Raw genomic sequence first — 16,153 nt, 5'->3', positions numbered from 1 at the left:
GTTGTTGCCATTATGACATGGGGGTGGGGTCAGGGAAGGATGGTTCAGATGCAGACAGGGGCCTTCTTGCAGAGATCCAGCCATGCCCGCTCTGGAAGCATCTCCAGCCCAGTGGGCTGTCACTCAATGCAGCAGAGCCAGGCCATGAGTCCCAGCTGTGCTCACAGTGCCCCCTACACACCCTGCTCCCAGAGGGCCCCACAGACCTCGACACGAGTCCCTCCTGGCCCTTGAAACCCCCGGATCACCACCAACCTGTCATTTCTCAACAAAAGCTTGATCTACACCTTCCCCAGAATGGGAAAGACCCTATGGCCAACACTTAAATGCTGGGGGTGGGAGAACACTACACCAGAGTTCTCTCTGCTTCCTAGCCCAGCATCCACTGCTGAGAGAGAGGCATGGAAACCACAACCTCTGGGAAACTCCTCACTGGTCAGACTTCATGAATGTTCTACCCATTCCATTTCTCCCCTCTTCTGACCCTTCACATCAATCCTCCCCCAGAGGTGGGGATAAGAGAAACCTACAAAGACAATGAAAACAAACACATCCATTTTGCTGCCTCTCGGCAGCTGGGGGAAAGGATCCCTTCAAAATCGGGATGGAGAGCTGGGCTGGGTTCTTATCATTTCCACAAGAAACAGCTGGTTAAAGCGTGGATTGCCAGGCACTGGACAGGTTCTCACCCGTAGGCCCCATTCATACAGACTGTTCTTCACCCCAAGAAAACCAGTGATGAAGACACTGGCAGTCTTCTCCTTGAGGGCTAGGAGGCCGAGGGAAAAGAAAAGGAGGAGGCACAACAAGACCTCCATCAGGCCCCTGCCACCGGACCCCCTCCTGAAAATTCAACACGACAGTAACATGCAAGGAATAAAGAAATGCCAACCTGAGAATTCACCCGGAGCTGTGATGAGGGAGTTGGTGGCCTCTGTTTCAGTGTAAGACAATGTGGAATCAGATAGATCTGCAGGAGGGAAGAGAAAGAGAACTTAGTTGGCTGTGGGGTGTTCCTCTCTTATTTCTCAAACATGCACGTGTGTGTGTGTGTGTGTGTGCGCGCGCGCGTGCATATGTGGGCATGCGGATGCTTGCAAAGGGCAGCCTGCGCCTCACAACTTTCTGCTGCCACTCCCCGTCCCACGATCGCACGAGACCAGGCCAGCCAACCCTGGAACTCTTCTGGAAAATGCTGACTGCTGCAGCCCTGGCACCTGAAAAAGTTTCAATTGCTCTGACCACAGAAATAACCCAAGTTCAGGGGACCGAGCAAGTAGTAACTTGGAGCCTCCTTGGGTAAGGTTAAATTAAGCCCCTAAACAATTCATAGCTGCTGTACTTAATTACAACCATTAAAATTCTTGAAGCTGTTCCTTCTTGCTTCCTTCCTTCCTTCCTTCCTTCCTTCCTCCTGCTGAAGCTGGGGAAACTCTGTTTTAACAAGTTACCAGCCATCCTCACTCTGTCCCGCTTACACCCCTCTAATTAAGGGCTCAAGCGTTTGCTCCCAGATTAACTGTTTTCTCTCTCCCCTCCCCCACTCTCTCACATCCAAACCTGCTCCCAGAGGAACTTTCAACGTCTGGACTGTTTTTTTCTTTTTTCAAGGCATTCATTTGTTGTTTAAGTAGTTTTAAGTACCTCATGCGGCATGCACTATTTGTTTTCCCCTGTCTGCAGTGCAACTTAGATGGGAGATAGGAAATTCTTTTGCACGTTTTCTCCTGAACGCTGAGCTGCTAGTGGGACAAGCCAGTGCCTTTCGGGACAGGCTGACTTGGAAATTTTTCCTGGGCCTGTGCCTCTGCCACCAGCAATGGGGTGTTGTCCCCATTAAGGGACAGGTCTGTCCAGGAGTCAGAAGGCATGTTCTTCCTGGAAGGCCTGTAGCATCTTTCATCTTCTCACCCTCCACAGTGCGGCTTAGCTGGTCCCACTGGCTCAGCAGAACCACTCCAAGCTGGGGAAACCCTGAGACAAAAACCGTTAGCCTAGGCCCTCGCGAGCTAGAATTCCATTCGATCCTGTAGGAATTTTTTTCCTTTTACCACATGGCTTGGGGAGCGGGAAGATGAAACATTAACCAGTTTGGCCTTTCTCTATTTTTTTTTTCCCTTTTTCTTTTCCCACTTGCCAGATGCTGACTGGGTGTTCTGGGTTTTATTTTGTTTTTTGGTTTCATGTGATCACAGCGGCTTAGAAGTGAACTGACTTTTTGTTTATGAAAAACTAACAATGCAAGGAAAAGAAAATAATACAAAAAACAACTCAGACTATTAACCAGAGCCTGAAAAAGTTATCTGCTGGTCAAACAGGTTTGGAGAAAAACAGGGAGAGACGGAAAATCTCTTTTAAAAAAAGATAATAACCTTAATGCCTAAGTAGGAGCCTCGTAAAAGAATTTTGCTTCTCATACCTAATCTTCCCAAAGTGTTCAGGCCCCAAGCCTTGTTGCCACTTCTTGTCTGAAGCAGTAACATCCCGGGCTGAACCCTGTTTCTTAGTGAAGTGAAGTGCTGTGAAGCCAATACAGCCAGCTTTGTGAACTTTCCAGGGGTTGAGTGATGGGTGTTTTCCATCCCTTGCAGCTTCAAGTCCCTGCCATGCACTCTCCAACCCCTCGCATCTGGTGCTTCTAGTGAGGCCCTCCGAGGCCATTGTAGGAAGAGAACACTCCCCACCTCGGTCACTGCTCAAGTCCCAGGGAGGAACCCCATTTGGAAGCTGGAGCCCAGGGTTTGAGTCCCACCTCCACTCTTAGTAAAATCAGGGGTCACCAGCTTTGCCTGCCAGGGGCCCAAAGTGAGTATTTTCAGCTTTGTGAGCCATACAGTCTCCACTGAAACCCTCCACTTCCGCTCCTGCGGCAGTGGCCACAGACAACACAACCGGCTTCCAGCAGAACACTGTTATGGATGCTGAAATGTGAATTTCGTATAGCTTTCACATGTTATGAGTCTTCTGCTTTGGGTGGGGTTTTTTTTGTATTTTTTTTTTAAACCATTTTAAAAAGTAAAAACCATTCTCAGCTCATGAGCCACACACAAAAATAAACGGTAGACTGTCATCTTCTGACTCCTGAGCACCAGCAAACGCTACTTCCTCTTTCTGCAGCTCAATGGTCCCATTTGTAAAATAACAGGGACACCTGTTCATCTTCAAATGGTCTCTCTACCTCGCTGGATGGGGTCCTGATTTTTTGTGGCTTTATCACCAGCTGACCCACGGCTCCTCAGGGCAATGATCCTCGACACTCAAAACTCAGGACATTTGAGGGTTTTGGTTTTTGTTCTCCCCCATCTTTTGAATTAGGGATCTTCTAAGCAACTAGAACAATTATGTTAACTCAGAAAATGCTGAGATAGGCCTGGGAGGGAAGGGTGGGGTACCGCTGAGCTGAACAGGGGCTACTGTGCGTTTCTGCCTCAGCCCCATGGCTTATCAGCTGGGCAGCCTTCCCTGCCCCTCAGCCTGATTACCTATTTGTCAAGTGACAGGGTTCCCCCAGATGCCCTTTCCAGGTCCTCAGAGAACTAAATCAAGCTCCTCCATCCAGGAGATGACCATAGTTCAGGAAAAGCAATGAGGAAGTTGCCACGATGAAGGCACTGAGTCACACACCATCATGGGACAGCCTCCGTCGTCCTAGACGGAGGAGGACGAACTCCCAAAGGGAACCAGTGGGCACTCCTGTCTCCATGGGAGTGGGGGGGGGGGGGGCTTGGAAGGAAAGCTGGACTGGATGCCTGCAAGTTTATGACACTCAGAAGTGACCTCCCAGATGGTGCTGACACACGCTACCGGGAAGAGGCCTTTACCAAAAACAAAACAAAACCCACTTTTTGTGGTCACTGGTGGAATGTGTTAGCATCACTGCCACGCCATCTGACTTTTAAAGCTCAGGTCCCATGGGAGCTGCCTGGGTCACCAAGTCGCTCTCCCTGTGCTCCTAAGGCCATGCTCACTCACCCCACCACAGGGATTCTCCACTGGAGGAACCAGGAGGGCTGGAAAACAAGCCATCTCTACTTTTAAAACCACATGCATCTACCCCAGCAGCCAGGCTAAGCATTCAGCCCCAAGGCTTTACAGAAAACACGTCCCACCTCTGAATGGGACCTGCCGGCATGACATTACCACTGAGGGTGCCCTCCCTGCTTGCGTGTACCAAGACACTTGCTTTCTAAACTTTTCAACTGTTCTTTCTGCCCAGGTGAATTTCTTGGCTTAATAAAGGTGGGGGGTGGGGGTGGGGAACGACACATACAGCTCCTCTCAACAGTGACTTCATGCTCAGCCTATCTGTCATGGTGCTAATTAATACACGACAGAGGAGAACCACCTAAGGCTGGAGGGAAGGAGAGGAACAGAGACAGAAACCCTAACCCACCTCCAATGAGATGCTGAAGTCAAAACCCATTCATCTCCCACAGGCTCATGTTTAAAGGTCACGGAGAGGTTAATGATGAGAGAGGAATTTCTAGATGTAAATAGCCCGCTGCAGAGGCTGGGTCGGCTCTGGCCCAACTGGGAGTGTGTTTGTAAGACTTCACCCACCCTATTTCAAATGCACCCAGGCTGGGGATCCCTCCTCCCCTTGCTCCCTTGGTGGGGCCCCGGAGGAGCCTGGGATGGACACCCCACCCCAAGGGTCGGAGGGGACACACTTACCCAGTGGCTTGCACTCGTCGCGAGGAGACAGCCGAGAGTAGGGGGGTGGCGGAGATTCTGGAAGACAGGGGTCAATGTGTCACTGCTGGGATGAGAAAGTTCACACAGAGGGGTTCCACATGCTTTTGATGACCGATTTCCTCAAATAATAAACCCAGCTCCCAGGAAACCAACACCTCTGTTGCCCAAATCCCCTGGAACAGCATAGGGAAAGCCACAATCCAAGGCCACAAACCTGGGCTCAATCTCCGCTCTATCACCTTTGGCTGTGTGACAGCCGGCAAGCTACCTTACCTCTCTGAGCCTGTTTCCTCAGCTCTAAAATGGGGAAAATAATCAGAGAGACTTCCTAGGTCTGCCAGGAGGACAAAAGCAAATAAAGTAGGTAAAATGCTCAAGACAGTTCTTGAAACTGCAGAAAAATATCTAGACAAGCAGCAGCTATTATTATTATAATGAGAGAAACACGGGTACAGGTAAAGTCAGAGCTAGGATGCTCAGTTAAATTCGAATTTTGGATACACATGGCATTCACTTTTAGTATAAGTATGCCCCTTGCAATATCTGGGACATACTTATGCTAAAATATTACGTGTTGTTTACCTGAAATTCAAATTTAAGTGGGCATTCTGTATTTTTCTTTGCTACGTGTGGTAACTCTAGCCAAAACTAGAGTGAGTGCAGAGGCCCACAGAGATTCAGCAGCTCACTTCCAAACAAGCTGCATTAGAGCAAACATCCTGCAGGCGAGACGAGCATGACTGGTTAGAACCCAAAAAGCCAAACCCAGCTCCCCAGATGGGAGACCTTACACCAGTCACCGCTAGTTCTCGGCCCCAGTCTCCCCCTCGGTAGAGAAGGGGCAGAACACAGCCCCCATGGCTGCCCACCTCAGACCCTGTGTGATTCCTTATTGTCTATGGCATTTTTCTTTGGGTTTCCTTTCATTTGCCTAAAATACTTGCCCTTAAAAACATATACTTTGTCTTCAGAAGAATTCCTTAGCCTCTTGCTTTCTGGGAAGTAACAATTTGCTAAACTAAGTAACAATTTGCATGAATGAAATGACCCTTCATTTTCTGTAAATGAAACTAAACACCATCAAATCGCAAACTAAAACAAGCTCTCAGTGGTAGTAAAGCGGTAATAACTATTATTAGGCAGGTATCAGGAATGACACAAGGGGTAATAAGTGTTTTTCGCAATTATAATAAGGCACAATTAGTTGTAGGAGCAGGCAGCTTCACCTCTTCCCCAACCCGGCTTTTCCAGCTAGAAATGACTTCAACAAAGTCTAGAAACAGGGAATCTTTTGTGGACTGGACTGGGGAGAAGGAAAATGAATCATGGATCAGCCACTGGGAGCGAAGCAAACATTTGCTGAATGCCTACCCTGTCTCTCTCTCTGGGCTGGGACCGTTCCATTTCATTCACTGCATTTTATTCCTTTGGACCTTAGGTACAGAGTGGTTAATCATGCTCATTGGGTGCCTATTTTCATTTCATCCTTTCTCAAAAATAAAGAATATGACCATTATCATTCCCATTTCACAGATGAGAAAACTGACTTGTCCAGTGCCCCCAGCCAATCATGGTGGAGCTGGGATCGGAGCCCAGGCCTGCCTCTGTTCTACAACCCAATGAGACAGGCAATCAAGAAGCACTCTGTTGGGACTTCCTTGGCAGTCCAGTGGTTAAAACTTCGCCTTCCAATGCAGGGGGATGTAGGGTCAGTTCTTGGTTGGGGAGCTAAGATCCCACATGCCTCAGTGGCCAAAAAACCAAAACATAAAAGAGAAACAATAGTGTAACAAATTTATAAAAGATTTTAAATGGTCCACATTTAAAAAAAAAAAAAGCAGCACTCAGTCTTCTACTCCTTCATCCCAGCTGGGTCTGGTTCATCCCATGCACAGAAAGCATTCAGTATACATATGTGGACAAAGACAACAGTGATAAGGTTAATGGAAAAGCTGGAGGCATCAGACAAAGGTATGGAGAAAGAGGACCTATGGGGCCAAAAGGGTCACCCACGGGAGACCTCAAACAAGACTCAAGGAGGGGAACTGCTTCCTTCAGTAGGAGCCCCCTTATCCACCAACCTTAGAAGAGCCAAAGACCAGACTCAAGTGAGGACTGGACTCTCAGGACAAGAGGCAAAACACAGGAAGGGCTAGACACCCATGGGGAAAAGAGAACTGAAGCCAGTGCTCCATTGCACAGAGGAGAAGACTGAGGCCTGAATAGTAGAAGTGACTCCCGCAGAGTCTGACAGGGAGCTGGTGCAGAGGCAGAACCAGAGGCCAGGTTTCCTGACCCCCCAGTCTCATGCCCTTCCCACTACTCCCCACTAACTTATCAGGAGGCCTCCAACTCCTGTGTCGGGGTTCCTCTTGCAAACACCTGATTGGCTGAGGCCCAGGCTACACGTGGTCAGGAAGTCTGGACATCTGCCCCCAGATCTGTCCCCAAAAGTGAAATCTGGCAGCAATGCGCTATTCTGGCTGGAGTCAAGCCACTGTAATCAACCCCAGCATCTCTTCCAGTGGCTGTGACCTGGAACCCGGAAAGGGGAAGAGGGGCTCAAGAAGATCCCCCTCACAGGAGCCACTTGGGCCTCGAGTTACGAGACTCACCACTCACAGACACACCTGGGCGTGTCTAACACATGAGTGAGACAGAAAACAAGTCTACAGACCTGGGAAGTGCAAAGCTTTCAGCAGGGACTTTACCAGCACCCCCATCCTCCTCCGTTCTAGCAAAACCATCTGCAGGGAGACTGGAAGCACATCACAAACGTCCATCCTAGCCAAGTGAAAAAGAGACTCCACCCCCAGGGTATGGGGGTAGAACATCAGAGGCTCCCCCCAGCTCATCTTCTTCTTCTAACTGATGGGCCAAACGGGGTGGAGGCAGGTAAAGGGCCCACTCAAGGCCACACAGGAAGGCTAATGTCATTCCACTTCAACTAAACAAAGGGCCAACACCAAGTCACTTAAAAAAAAAAAAAAAACAGTTATCATTCACATACCCTAAGATCCACTCTTTTAAAATATACAATTCAGTGGTTCTTAGTATATTCAGAGTTGTGAGACCAACACCACCACCTAATTACGGAACATTTTCATCACCCCAAAAGGAACCCTGCCCTATTCACAGTCATTCATTCCTCCCAATCCCTAAACCTAAGGCAACCACAAATCTACTTTTTATTCTCATGGGTTTGCCTATTCTGGATGTTTCACACCAACGGCTTCCTGTAACATGAGGACTTTTGTATCTGGCTTCCTTCACTTAGCATACCGGTTTCCAGGCTCAACCATCCTGTCCTTCTCTCATACTTCATTCTTATTTATGGCTGAATACTATTCCACTGGATGGCTATACCACAATTGTTTATCTATCTGTGAGCCAATGGACATTCGGTTGTTTCCACTTTTTGGCTCTTAGGGAATAAATGCTGCTATGCACAAAACTGCTGCTATACACAAACCTCTCACTGGCAACTCCAACACATCCACCCTCCCTGCAAGGATCTGGGAGGATGGAGCCCCAGGTCAAGAACTCAGGTGGGACAGAAGGTCCGAAGAGGAAAGTGTAAGGTGCCTCCAGGCCCTCTGTCCACACTCCCCTCTTAGAAGCTACCTCAGTACTTAGAAAACTTGTGCTGATTTCCAAATAATAACTTTGGTGCTCTAAACTTCAAGGGGAGCACTCTTAGGGCTCTACAGGCCCCTTGGAAAGAAATGATCATGGGCAGGAGGGAGGGAGGGAGGGAGGGAGGAAGTGGGGGAGGGGAGGGAGAGAGAGATCAGAAACTCCAGCCTCTGCAGACAGCCAGCTTCAGACATTAACTTCAGGAATCTCTTCCAACTTCCTTCAGAAGTGAGAGCAGTCAGCCAGGGGCCGAGTGTATCAGAAGGCTAACGCTCAGCCCAGTTCAGGTCAGCTCAGCTCAGCCCAGACAAGCCTCTGGTTAGCCCCCAGGGGGTACTGAGCCTTTGGGATCTAGACCCTAACTGCAAAGCCAGAAGAGTTCACAGCCTCTCCCACTGCCTGGTAAGGTTTCAGCTGGAGACGTTACCTTCCACCCCATCTGTGCAGCCTAGCATCTTCTTAGGAAAGGTTCACGTGCCTCCCTGGGCCTCCCAGTTTTCACCCTCCAAAGGAGTGGCCTCCCGGGTGCCTGTCCCCTCCACCCCCAGAACCTGAGGGATCAACCCCAAGCCCTGGGGTGGGAGATGCCGAAAAGAAGCTCTTGGCGCTTTAAGGCCGGCGGAGCCTAATTGCCCAGATTCCCCCGGCAGCCAGATAAACAGCACGGCCGGCTGGCGCCAGCAAGAGGCAAACTGCACATTATCACCCCTTCCTCACCTCCAAGGAGGAGCTCCGAGGAGCAGGGCGGGCAGGCTGAGGGGCCGCCAGAGGGGCGGGGCGGGGGCCTGGAAGCCCAACTTGAAATTGATCTCATTTCAAAGGGATAATGCCAGGCCAAATAAAAGGAAAACTTTCTAGCCCATTCTAATTCCTATAGTCCTGGCCTGGGAACCCTGTGTTTTCCTAGGCGGCCTCCTCCAGTCGTTTAGAAGTTCTCTCCCTAGCTCTGTCTCTTTCCCTGGCGCAATTTGGATAATAGTAATTTACTGAATATAATTACAGAAAAAAAAAGTGGTGAAGCAAAGAGCAGGAGATTTATTCCAAAGTTAATGGATACTTTCAGGAGAAAGGAGCTCTATAAACACAGGTTAGAACTGTGATTAAAGTATTTCTCCACATTTCCGTCCACATAGGCACCAAGCTCGGCAAACTGGCTTTTCCTGGGACAGAAAGATACACCAGACGGAGGGAAAGCCAGGGCTTGCGTCCCACGGGAGCAGGAAGCCCAGGGCAGAGCTAGGTATGGGGACCCCACTCTCTGAGACAAGCACAGGGGAGAGGGCAGGCCTGTGTTACCTGGAATCTGCCCCTTGGACCTTAGGGATGCTGTTCGCCCCTCATCGCCCCTCACTTTACAGATGAGAGAAGAGGCCCAAAGAAAACCGGCCCCAATGCCCCAAAGCAAGCTGAAGGAGGGAGGAGCGCTTGCTCTGAGCAGCAGGGAGCCACACTGCCCAGAAAGGGGCTGCCTGTCACTAGGGATCCCTCTGCTAGGGGGCCCTGGGGTGTGGGTGGGTGTCCCTCACTTGGCCTGCTGAGTATTCCAGCCTACTCTCTGTGCGTCTGCTATGTGTGTGATCTGTCAGTCTGTCTGCCTGCCCTGGTGCCCAGCCCTCTCCCCCAGAGGCCTGGAAGGAGCAGTCTCCTTATCAGGACGCGCACGGCTGAGCTCCAGCTATGCACCCGCCCAGCTTAGGGAGTCAGGCTGGCGGCCAGGAGGCGGGGGTGGGGTGGGCAGCAAAGAGCACCGCACGCCCCCCTCAGACCCCCAGTTCTCAGTCCTGGTGGCCTAAGCCATCGGGCAGAAGATGAAGCAAAACGGTCAATCTGGCGCCTATAGGACACTCTTCTCAGACCACCAGTCCTCCCAAATGCCCCTGGGGTGGCTTGAATGGGGGGTGGGGGGGCGGGGCGCAGCGCTGAGCTGGTGAAGAAGCCGGAGAACAGGCACAGCCCCTGCAACAGCGCCTCCTTCTGGGACAAGGAGAGGAGTCAAGTGCCGATGCTGAGTCTGGAACTTGATGTGGAGAATTTTCTAGAGCCAAGCCCACTGACCCACAGGGAGACAGAGAAGTGAGATTACTCCCCCTCCAAGGTCAAGCTGTCATACTGGCAGGACAGAGCCTAGGACCCGGTCTGTGGGTCAAAACCATTCCACTGCAGTTTGCCCTTTAACTTAAAACTGCCCAAGTTCGCCAAATTCAAACCAAGACCCAAGTTGACTATCCAAAAAGTATGGGCAGGGTGGGTTCTGCCTGTCTCCAATCTTTTCATCCCATCTGTTCCCACCCACGCACTTGAACTTGCCTGGCACCTTAACTCTCAGCAGGCCCCCTCCTCCTACCCTTCAATACTCATCTCCCTTTACCAGCCATCCTGCAAGGTTCCTAGAGGTGCCCCTGTTACAAGCACACCCCAGACGCCCTGGCCTGACCCTACCTCCCCCATCTCTGTCCCAGCTCTCCTCCGACCCCTACCCAAAGATTCTGTTTCTTGAGGGCATGGATCCTACTCATATTTCCACTCTCCCCACTACATCACCCAGCGTGTCCCTGGCACAGAGTAAGTGCTCAACAAATACCCCCTAGCAGACTGATGTGGTGAGAAAGAAAATGCCCAGCGGGGCCTTCTGAAAGAGCAGAGGGAACCCGACCAATTCTCTCCCACTTAAAAAAAAGGGGGACCAGGAACAGGGCAACCACAATTAGGTCCTACTCCTCAGAGGCAGGGAGGAGTCAGAGAGGAAAAGTGAGAAAATGCACTTCCAGGGGAAGCTGTCAGAGAGGAACAAGGAACACAAAAGGCCAGCAGTGGGCCACAGATAAGTGACGGCCCAAGCCCCTGAGAATCTGGCCTGGAATGACCAAACGGGGAGCGGGCAGTCAGATCAACGCTGCCTCTCCCCAGCCCCCTCCAGTGCTCTCTCTTCAGGAGCCACCGCTGAAGCACCGGCCTTCGCCTCCAGCCACCACCCCAGACATAAACAAGACACCTGGGACACATCCGTGCTTCTAGCCCCGCCCTTCCCTTCCACACTGGGAGTCAGGAGACCTGTGTGATCTGACCCTCTTAAATGCCCCCAGGCTGGGTGTTGTCTCTCCCCAGAAGGGCCAGACTGGAAGAATTCAGGGCCTGCCCAGACCCAACACCCCTGCAGAACACCCCTCTCCCCTCCCCTAACCCCCGCCATGCCAGCTAAGATGCATACACCCAGAAGATGCTACAGGCTAAAATGTGTGATCCCTGTAGCGCAAGGGAAGGGGGTGAGGATGCAGGAGTCTCCATCTGTCCTCACCTCTGCTCCAGCATCCAGAGCCTGCTCAGGTAAGCAGGACTGGGTAGATCACGTGTGCAGAAAATCCCAGGAACAGAACAAAGAAGGGGAGCGGTTCTCTAAGGTACCTGCTTCCTTCCCTACCTACACACCTCCAGGACTCTTGATTCTCTAGAAAAGCTGGACACAGAATTGAGGATGATGACAGTAGGCCCTGGCATTTGACACCCAAGGGATGCTGGCAACAATCAGAACAAGACGGTGGTCTTCACTCTGAGAAAGGTTACCCTGCAAAAGCTTTGCTCCAAAGTATAGACAGGAACAAGTGGGACAATTTACGAACACCTTTGACTCCAGTCATGAACTGTCTACACCAAAATTTACAACTTGCATCTACTTGGATCCGACAAAGTATACCATACGTATAGGCATATGCACACAAATGCCTCAGGCCACGGCTCGGACTAGGGGTAAATGAATTGGGGGCGGGAGGTGTCTTTGGCCTCTCCTAGACCTGCCCTTCTCTCCCGCCGTCTACAAAGTTGGGGTCTGCCTTAAGTCCCTGAAGCCGCACAGAGAAAAGTGAAATATGCACCTTTCTGAGTTTGTTCAGTCGCCAAGTCGTGTCCGACTCTTCGCGACCCCATGGACGGCAGCGCGCCAGCCTGAGTTTGCTGAAGCCTTAAGATGAAATTGCCATTTGATGTGTGCGCCCACATCCCCACTACCCGGTTTTCCTGCCAGGGCGAGGCGCCTCCACTGGGAACTCCCACGCTCCGGGGCACCCCGGGGACACCCGCAGCTTCGCCCTCCCACCCGAGTGTCAAGGGGAGAGAGAAGGCCGCAGCAGGTGGCTGGAGGGGAACCGCGAGGACCCGCCGGGCGCGGCGCGCTCACCTGGCCCGCAGAGCCGGCTGAAGTGGTAGGGGTTGCAGCACACGGTGGGGCCGTCGGCGGCGGCGGCAAAGCTGTGGCAGCCGCACAGGGGCTTGAGCTCCACGGCGTGCTGCAGGTCGGGCCAGCGGAAGAGGCGGCCGAGCAGCAGCTGCGGCGGCGCGGGCTGGCCGCCCAAGCGGAGGTCGGCGCGCGGCACCAGCACGCAGCCGCCCGGCACGCCGCCGCGGGACTCCACCGCCTCCAGCAGCGTGTCCAGCGAGCGCTCCTTGAGCCGCTTCAGCAGCGAGTACGTGACCGTCTTGAGTTCCTGCTCCAGCAGCAGCAGCCGCGAGCGGGCTTCGCGACTCCGCCCGCCGCTCTCTGGCTCCTGGGCCGCCCCGACCAGGGGTTCGCCGGCTTCTCGGGGAGCTCCAGCGGCGTCCCGCTCCGAGAAGAGACAGCAGGTCACCGTCTCGCAGTCACTTTCGGGCAGCCAGCCCTGGCATCCCGGCTCCCCCACGTCCAGCGAGGAGCCCCCAGAGCCAGCCCCCGGCTCGGACATGGGCCTCGGGGGGCCCCCTGAGCGCCGGCGTCTCCCAGCGCCCTGGGCGCCTCGCTGTCCCACTGCGTCCCGGGGCCGCCGCAGGGCTACCGGGCGGACTTCGGGGCGGCCGCAGCCTCCGCCTTCTCGTGCCCGCGCGGCCGGCTCAGCTCGGCTGCCCACGCTCCCATCCTCGTCGCCGCCACCGCCGCCGCCGCCGCCGCCGCCGCCTTCCTCCCGGTCGGGGACCACACGACTTCGCCAAAGTCGCCGCACCAGCCCCGAGCGTTTGGACCTGAACATACGATATCCTTTGGCGCCGGGGGAGGGGGGGGAGGCGGTCTCCGGTTACCGGGGGTCCGTTTCCTCAGCGAGGCGCCGGCTGCGCGGGCCGCAGCCCCACATGAAGCTCTGCCGCCGGGCGCCGTGCAAACCGCGCACAGCCTGTCGTCGAAGGGGCACCGCAGGGCTGCAACATGAGGGAGCTCGCCGGGGCTGGACGGCGGGGAACGCGCGCACGCCGATCCGCAGTCGGCGCCCGGCCCGCGGCTACATGGACCCCGGCGGCCGGGAGGCTCAGCAACTCCAGCCCCGGCGCTTTAGAGGGACTGCAGGCGGCGCGCCGCCAGAAAGACCCCGCATGGGCCGGCGAGCCTTCAAAAGTTGTGCGGCTGGTCCATGAGCACAAAGCGCTCGAGTTGAACTCCCCAAATGTGTCTGGAAAGCCCTGCGTTTAAAACCCAAGCGCTTCACTATATGGGTTTTTCCTGCAGGATCCGAAAGTCAGGCTTGTTGATGATACCCTCGGCTTCCTTCTTACTCCCTGCAAAAAGAAAAAAAAAGGAAAGAAAGAAAAAGAACCCTAAACAAAACCAAAATCCCTGGAATTGCATGCACGAAAGGCCAACTCTGTCTCAGGTCCCAGGCGCTAGATGCACTTGGAGCGAATTTCTCCTGAACGCGGTGTCAACACATGAGTGGAAACTGTAAAAATCCCAAAGAGCTGCTGGGAATCCTTAATTAAAATGCAATCCACCGAGGCAGAGGTCATAGCCCGCCCCACGCTGCACTCGGACGCCCAGGACGCTGCGGCTGCAGAGGTCGCCCCCCTCCCCCTCCACGAAAAGTGCCTCCCGGTGGCCCCGCGGTCCCGGCGAGGTCTGGCGAGGCAGCGCCCGGCGGCTCTTTCTCTCGGCTCGACTCCCTCGCTCGCTCCCCCACTCGGCTCTCTCTCTCTCTTTTTTGTTCTCCTCAAACGCACACTGAGGGCCCCCGGAGGAGCGCCGCGGAGTCATTGGCTGCCTCCCATCATATGCCAGTCTAGACACTTTGGCGGCTCCGCGGCGCTGATTGTTGCGCAAACAAGGTTTCAAGTTTCTTAACTCTTAAAGGAGAACACGTCCCATTGCAGGGCCCGAGGCTCCAAGGGGCCGGCTCCCGGGGCGGGCCGAGCCGCGGCCCCCGCCCCACGCTTGCCCCAGCACCACCCCCCTCCCCCGCCCAGGGCCTGACAGCGCCCACGGCCGGCTCTCCGGCTCGCGTGCGCCGCGGGCACGGATGCGAGCGCGCGCGCACACACACACACGGTTACACAAACCACGGGCAGCCTGGCTGCGCGAGAGCTTGGTGGACCCACTGAGACTCGGACGCAAACGGGGCGCTTTGCCTCTCCTTGGCTTGTGCACAAACTTCAAACACACGTTGCACTTTAGAATTGGTACAAACCCCCATCCCAGGGAAGGCTAATAAAACTGGGTGTGCGTGTGTGCTTTCCTGGCTTACGTTTTTTTGGCAGTAGGGGGCGGCTGATTTGTTGGGGTGGCGGGATCTAATGTGATAGCACGAGGTTTCCACAACCCCTGCTCAAAGTCGGGGGTAGTCCGCTGGGTCAGCCGGGAGGCGTGGGATACCTCTCGCAGAGGGACTCTAGGCTTGCTCGAGGTAGGGAGTTACAGACGGTGGGGTGGAGGCGGGGAATGTCTTCTCTCGGGCTCCTCTCGGTCGCCAAGTCTTTCCCTCAGAGCTAGGCGGGCCGCCAGCCGTCCGGGCCCCCTCGAGGCTGGGTGACTCCTCCACCCCCTTTCCTTCCCCAGTTTATTCTCTGCACCACAAAGAGGGATGTGGGTAGGGCTCGTGATTTCCCCAGCGACATTTCACCATGGAAATGGGGGTGGGTTGGGGGCCCAGATCCCTTCTGATCCCGGGCAAGCTGGTGGGGGCGCGGTGGCAGCAGCGGACCGCCTGGAGCGGGAAGGGTTAAGGCCGCTCTTGCCCCTGGAGCCGGCGCGGCGGGGTACCTCCTCGGGCGCGCTCTCTCGTCCGAGGGTGGCAAAAGTTCAAGCTTGTAAAGTCGGGATTGGCCCCGCGCGGAGGGAAAAAAGGCCTGGTCCCCCCTCCCTCTCCGGGCGCGGCGCCGATTGGCCGGGCCACGGGGCGGGCGCCGCCCTCTCCCGGGCGCGCGGCGGCACCGCCCCCGGCGTGGCGCCCCGCCCCTTTCCGGGCAAGAGCCCGGCCCCGCACTGAATGAAATAAATTCCGCTACTCTCATTGGCCCGGGGCTGGGCGCCATTCCCCCGCGGGGGCGAAGGGGGCGCCGGCGCGCGGGTCTCGCTCAGGGGTTCCCACGTGTGGGGCTGGCCTTGTGAGGCAGCAGCAGTGCGAGTGCCCTGTGCCGCCCCGACTTAAGTGTGCGCTGGGGGAAGGGCAGTGTTTGCTGAATGGGCTTAAGCCTTTGCCGAGCTTTACCTGGACCAGGTATTGTTCACTCTGCGCCCTCCGGGACAGGCGGTTACTCTGGCGAATGGAGAGCCGGACTTAGAAGCTTCCTCACCCGCATCCCCTTCTGCATTAGCCAAAACGGAATAGCTGTCTTGGCCTCATTTTCTTGTTTGAAAAACGGAGATGATGATGCCTGTCCTGCGTTCTTCACGGGACCATGAAGACCCTATGAAATAAGTGCATGTATAGTTACAAATAACAAGTAAACAGGGTGAATTTTCACAAGTGAACAAAACACCAGTGTAAGCAACACCGAGAGGACAACGGACCTTGAGGCCTCTTTTCAGTCACTTCTGGCCCCTGGGGAAATTAGTGCGTCTTAAAATAGAGGGAGAAATGTAAAGTGTTTCTTC

General features: G+C 54.3%; 1 protein-coding gene across 4 annotated transcripts in view; it reads right to left on the bottom strand.

Annotated features, from left to right (window-relative positions):
• SMAD6 (SMAD family member 6) overlaps positions 1-16,153 on the bottom strand; it is a 137,832-nt gene that overhangs the window by 61,040 nt on the left and 60,639 nt on the right. For all 4 annotated transcript variants that reach the window (XM_070468679.1, XM_070468680.1, XM_070468682.1 and 1 more), the window contains 4 exons: positions 15,768-15,966; positions 12,503-13,845; positions 4,675-4,731; positions 893-970 (listed from right to left, as the gene is read on the bottom strand). In XM_070468679.1, the coding sequence (XP_070324780.1) occupies positions 893-970; positions 4,675-4,731; positions 12,503-13,325 (958 nt within the window). In that variant the 5' untranslated portion in view covers positions 13,326-13,845; positions 15,768-15,966. The remainder of the gene's footprint in view (positions 1-892; positions 971-4,674; positions 4,732-12,502; positions 13,846-15,767; positions 15,967-16,153) is intronic.

Source organism: Odocoileus virginianus, chromosome 6, assembly GCF_023699985.2.
Source record: "Odocoileus virginianus isolate 20LAN1187 ecotype Illinois chromosome 6, Ovbor_1.2, whole genome shotgun sequence".
Lineage (NCBI taxonomy): Eukaryota > Metazoa > Chordata > Mammalia > Artiodactyla > Cervidae > Odocoileus > Odocoileus virginianus.
The sequence above is the reverse complement of the archived record's forward strand: the minus strand, read 5'-3'. Positions and strand labels throughout refer to the sequence as shown.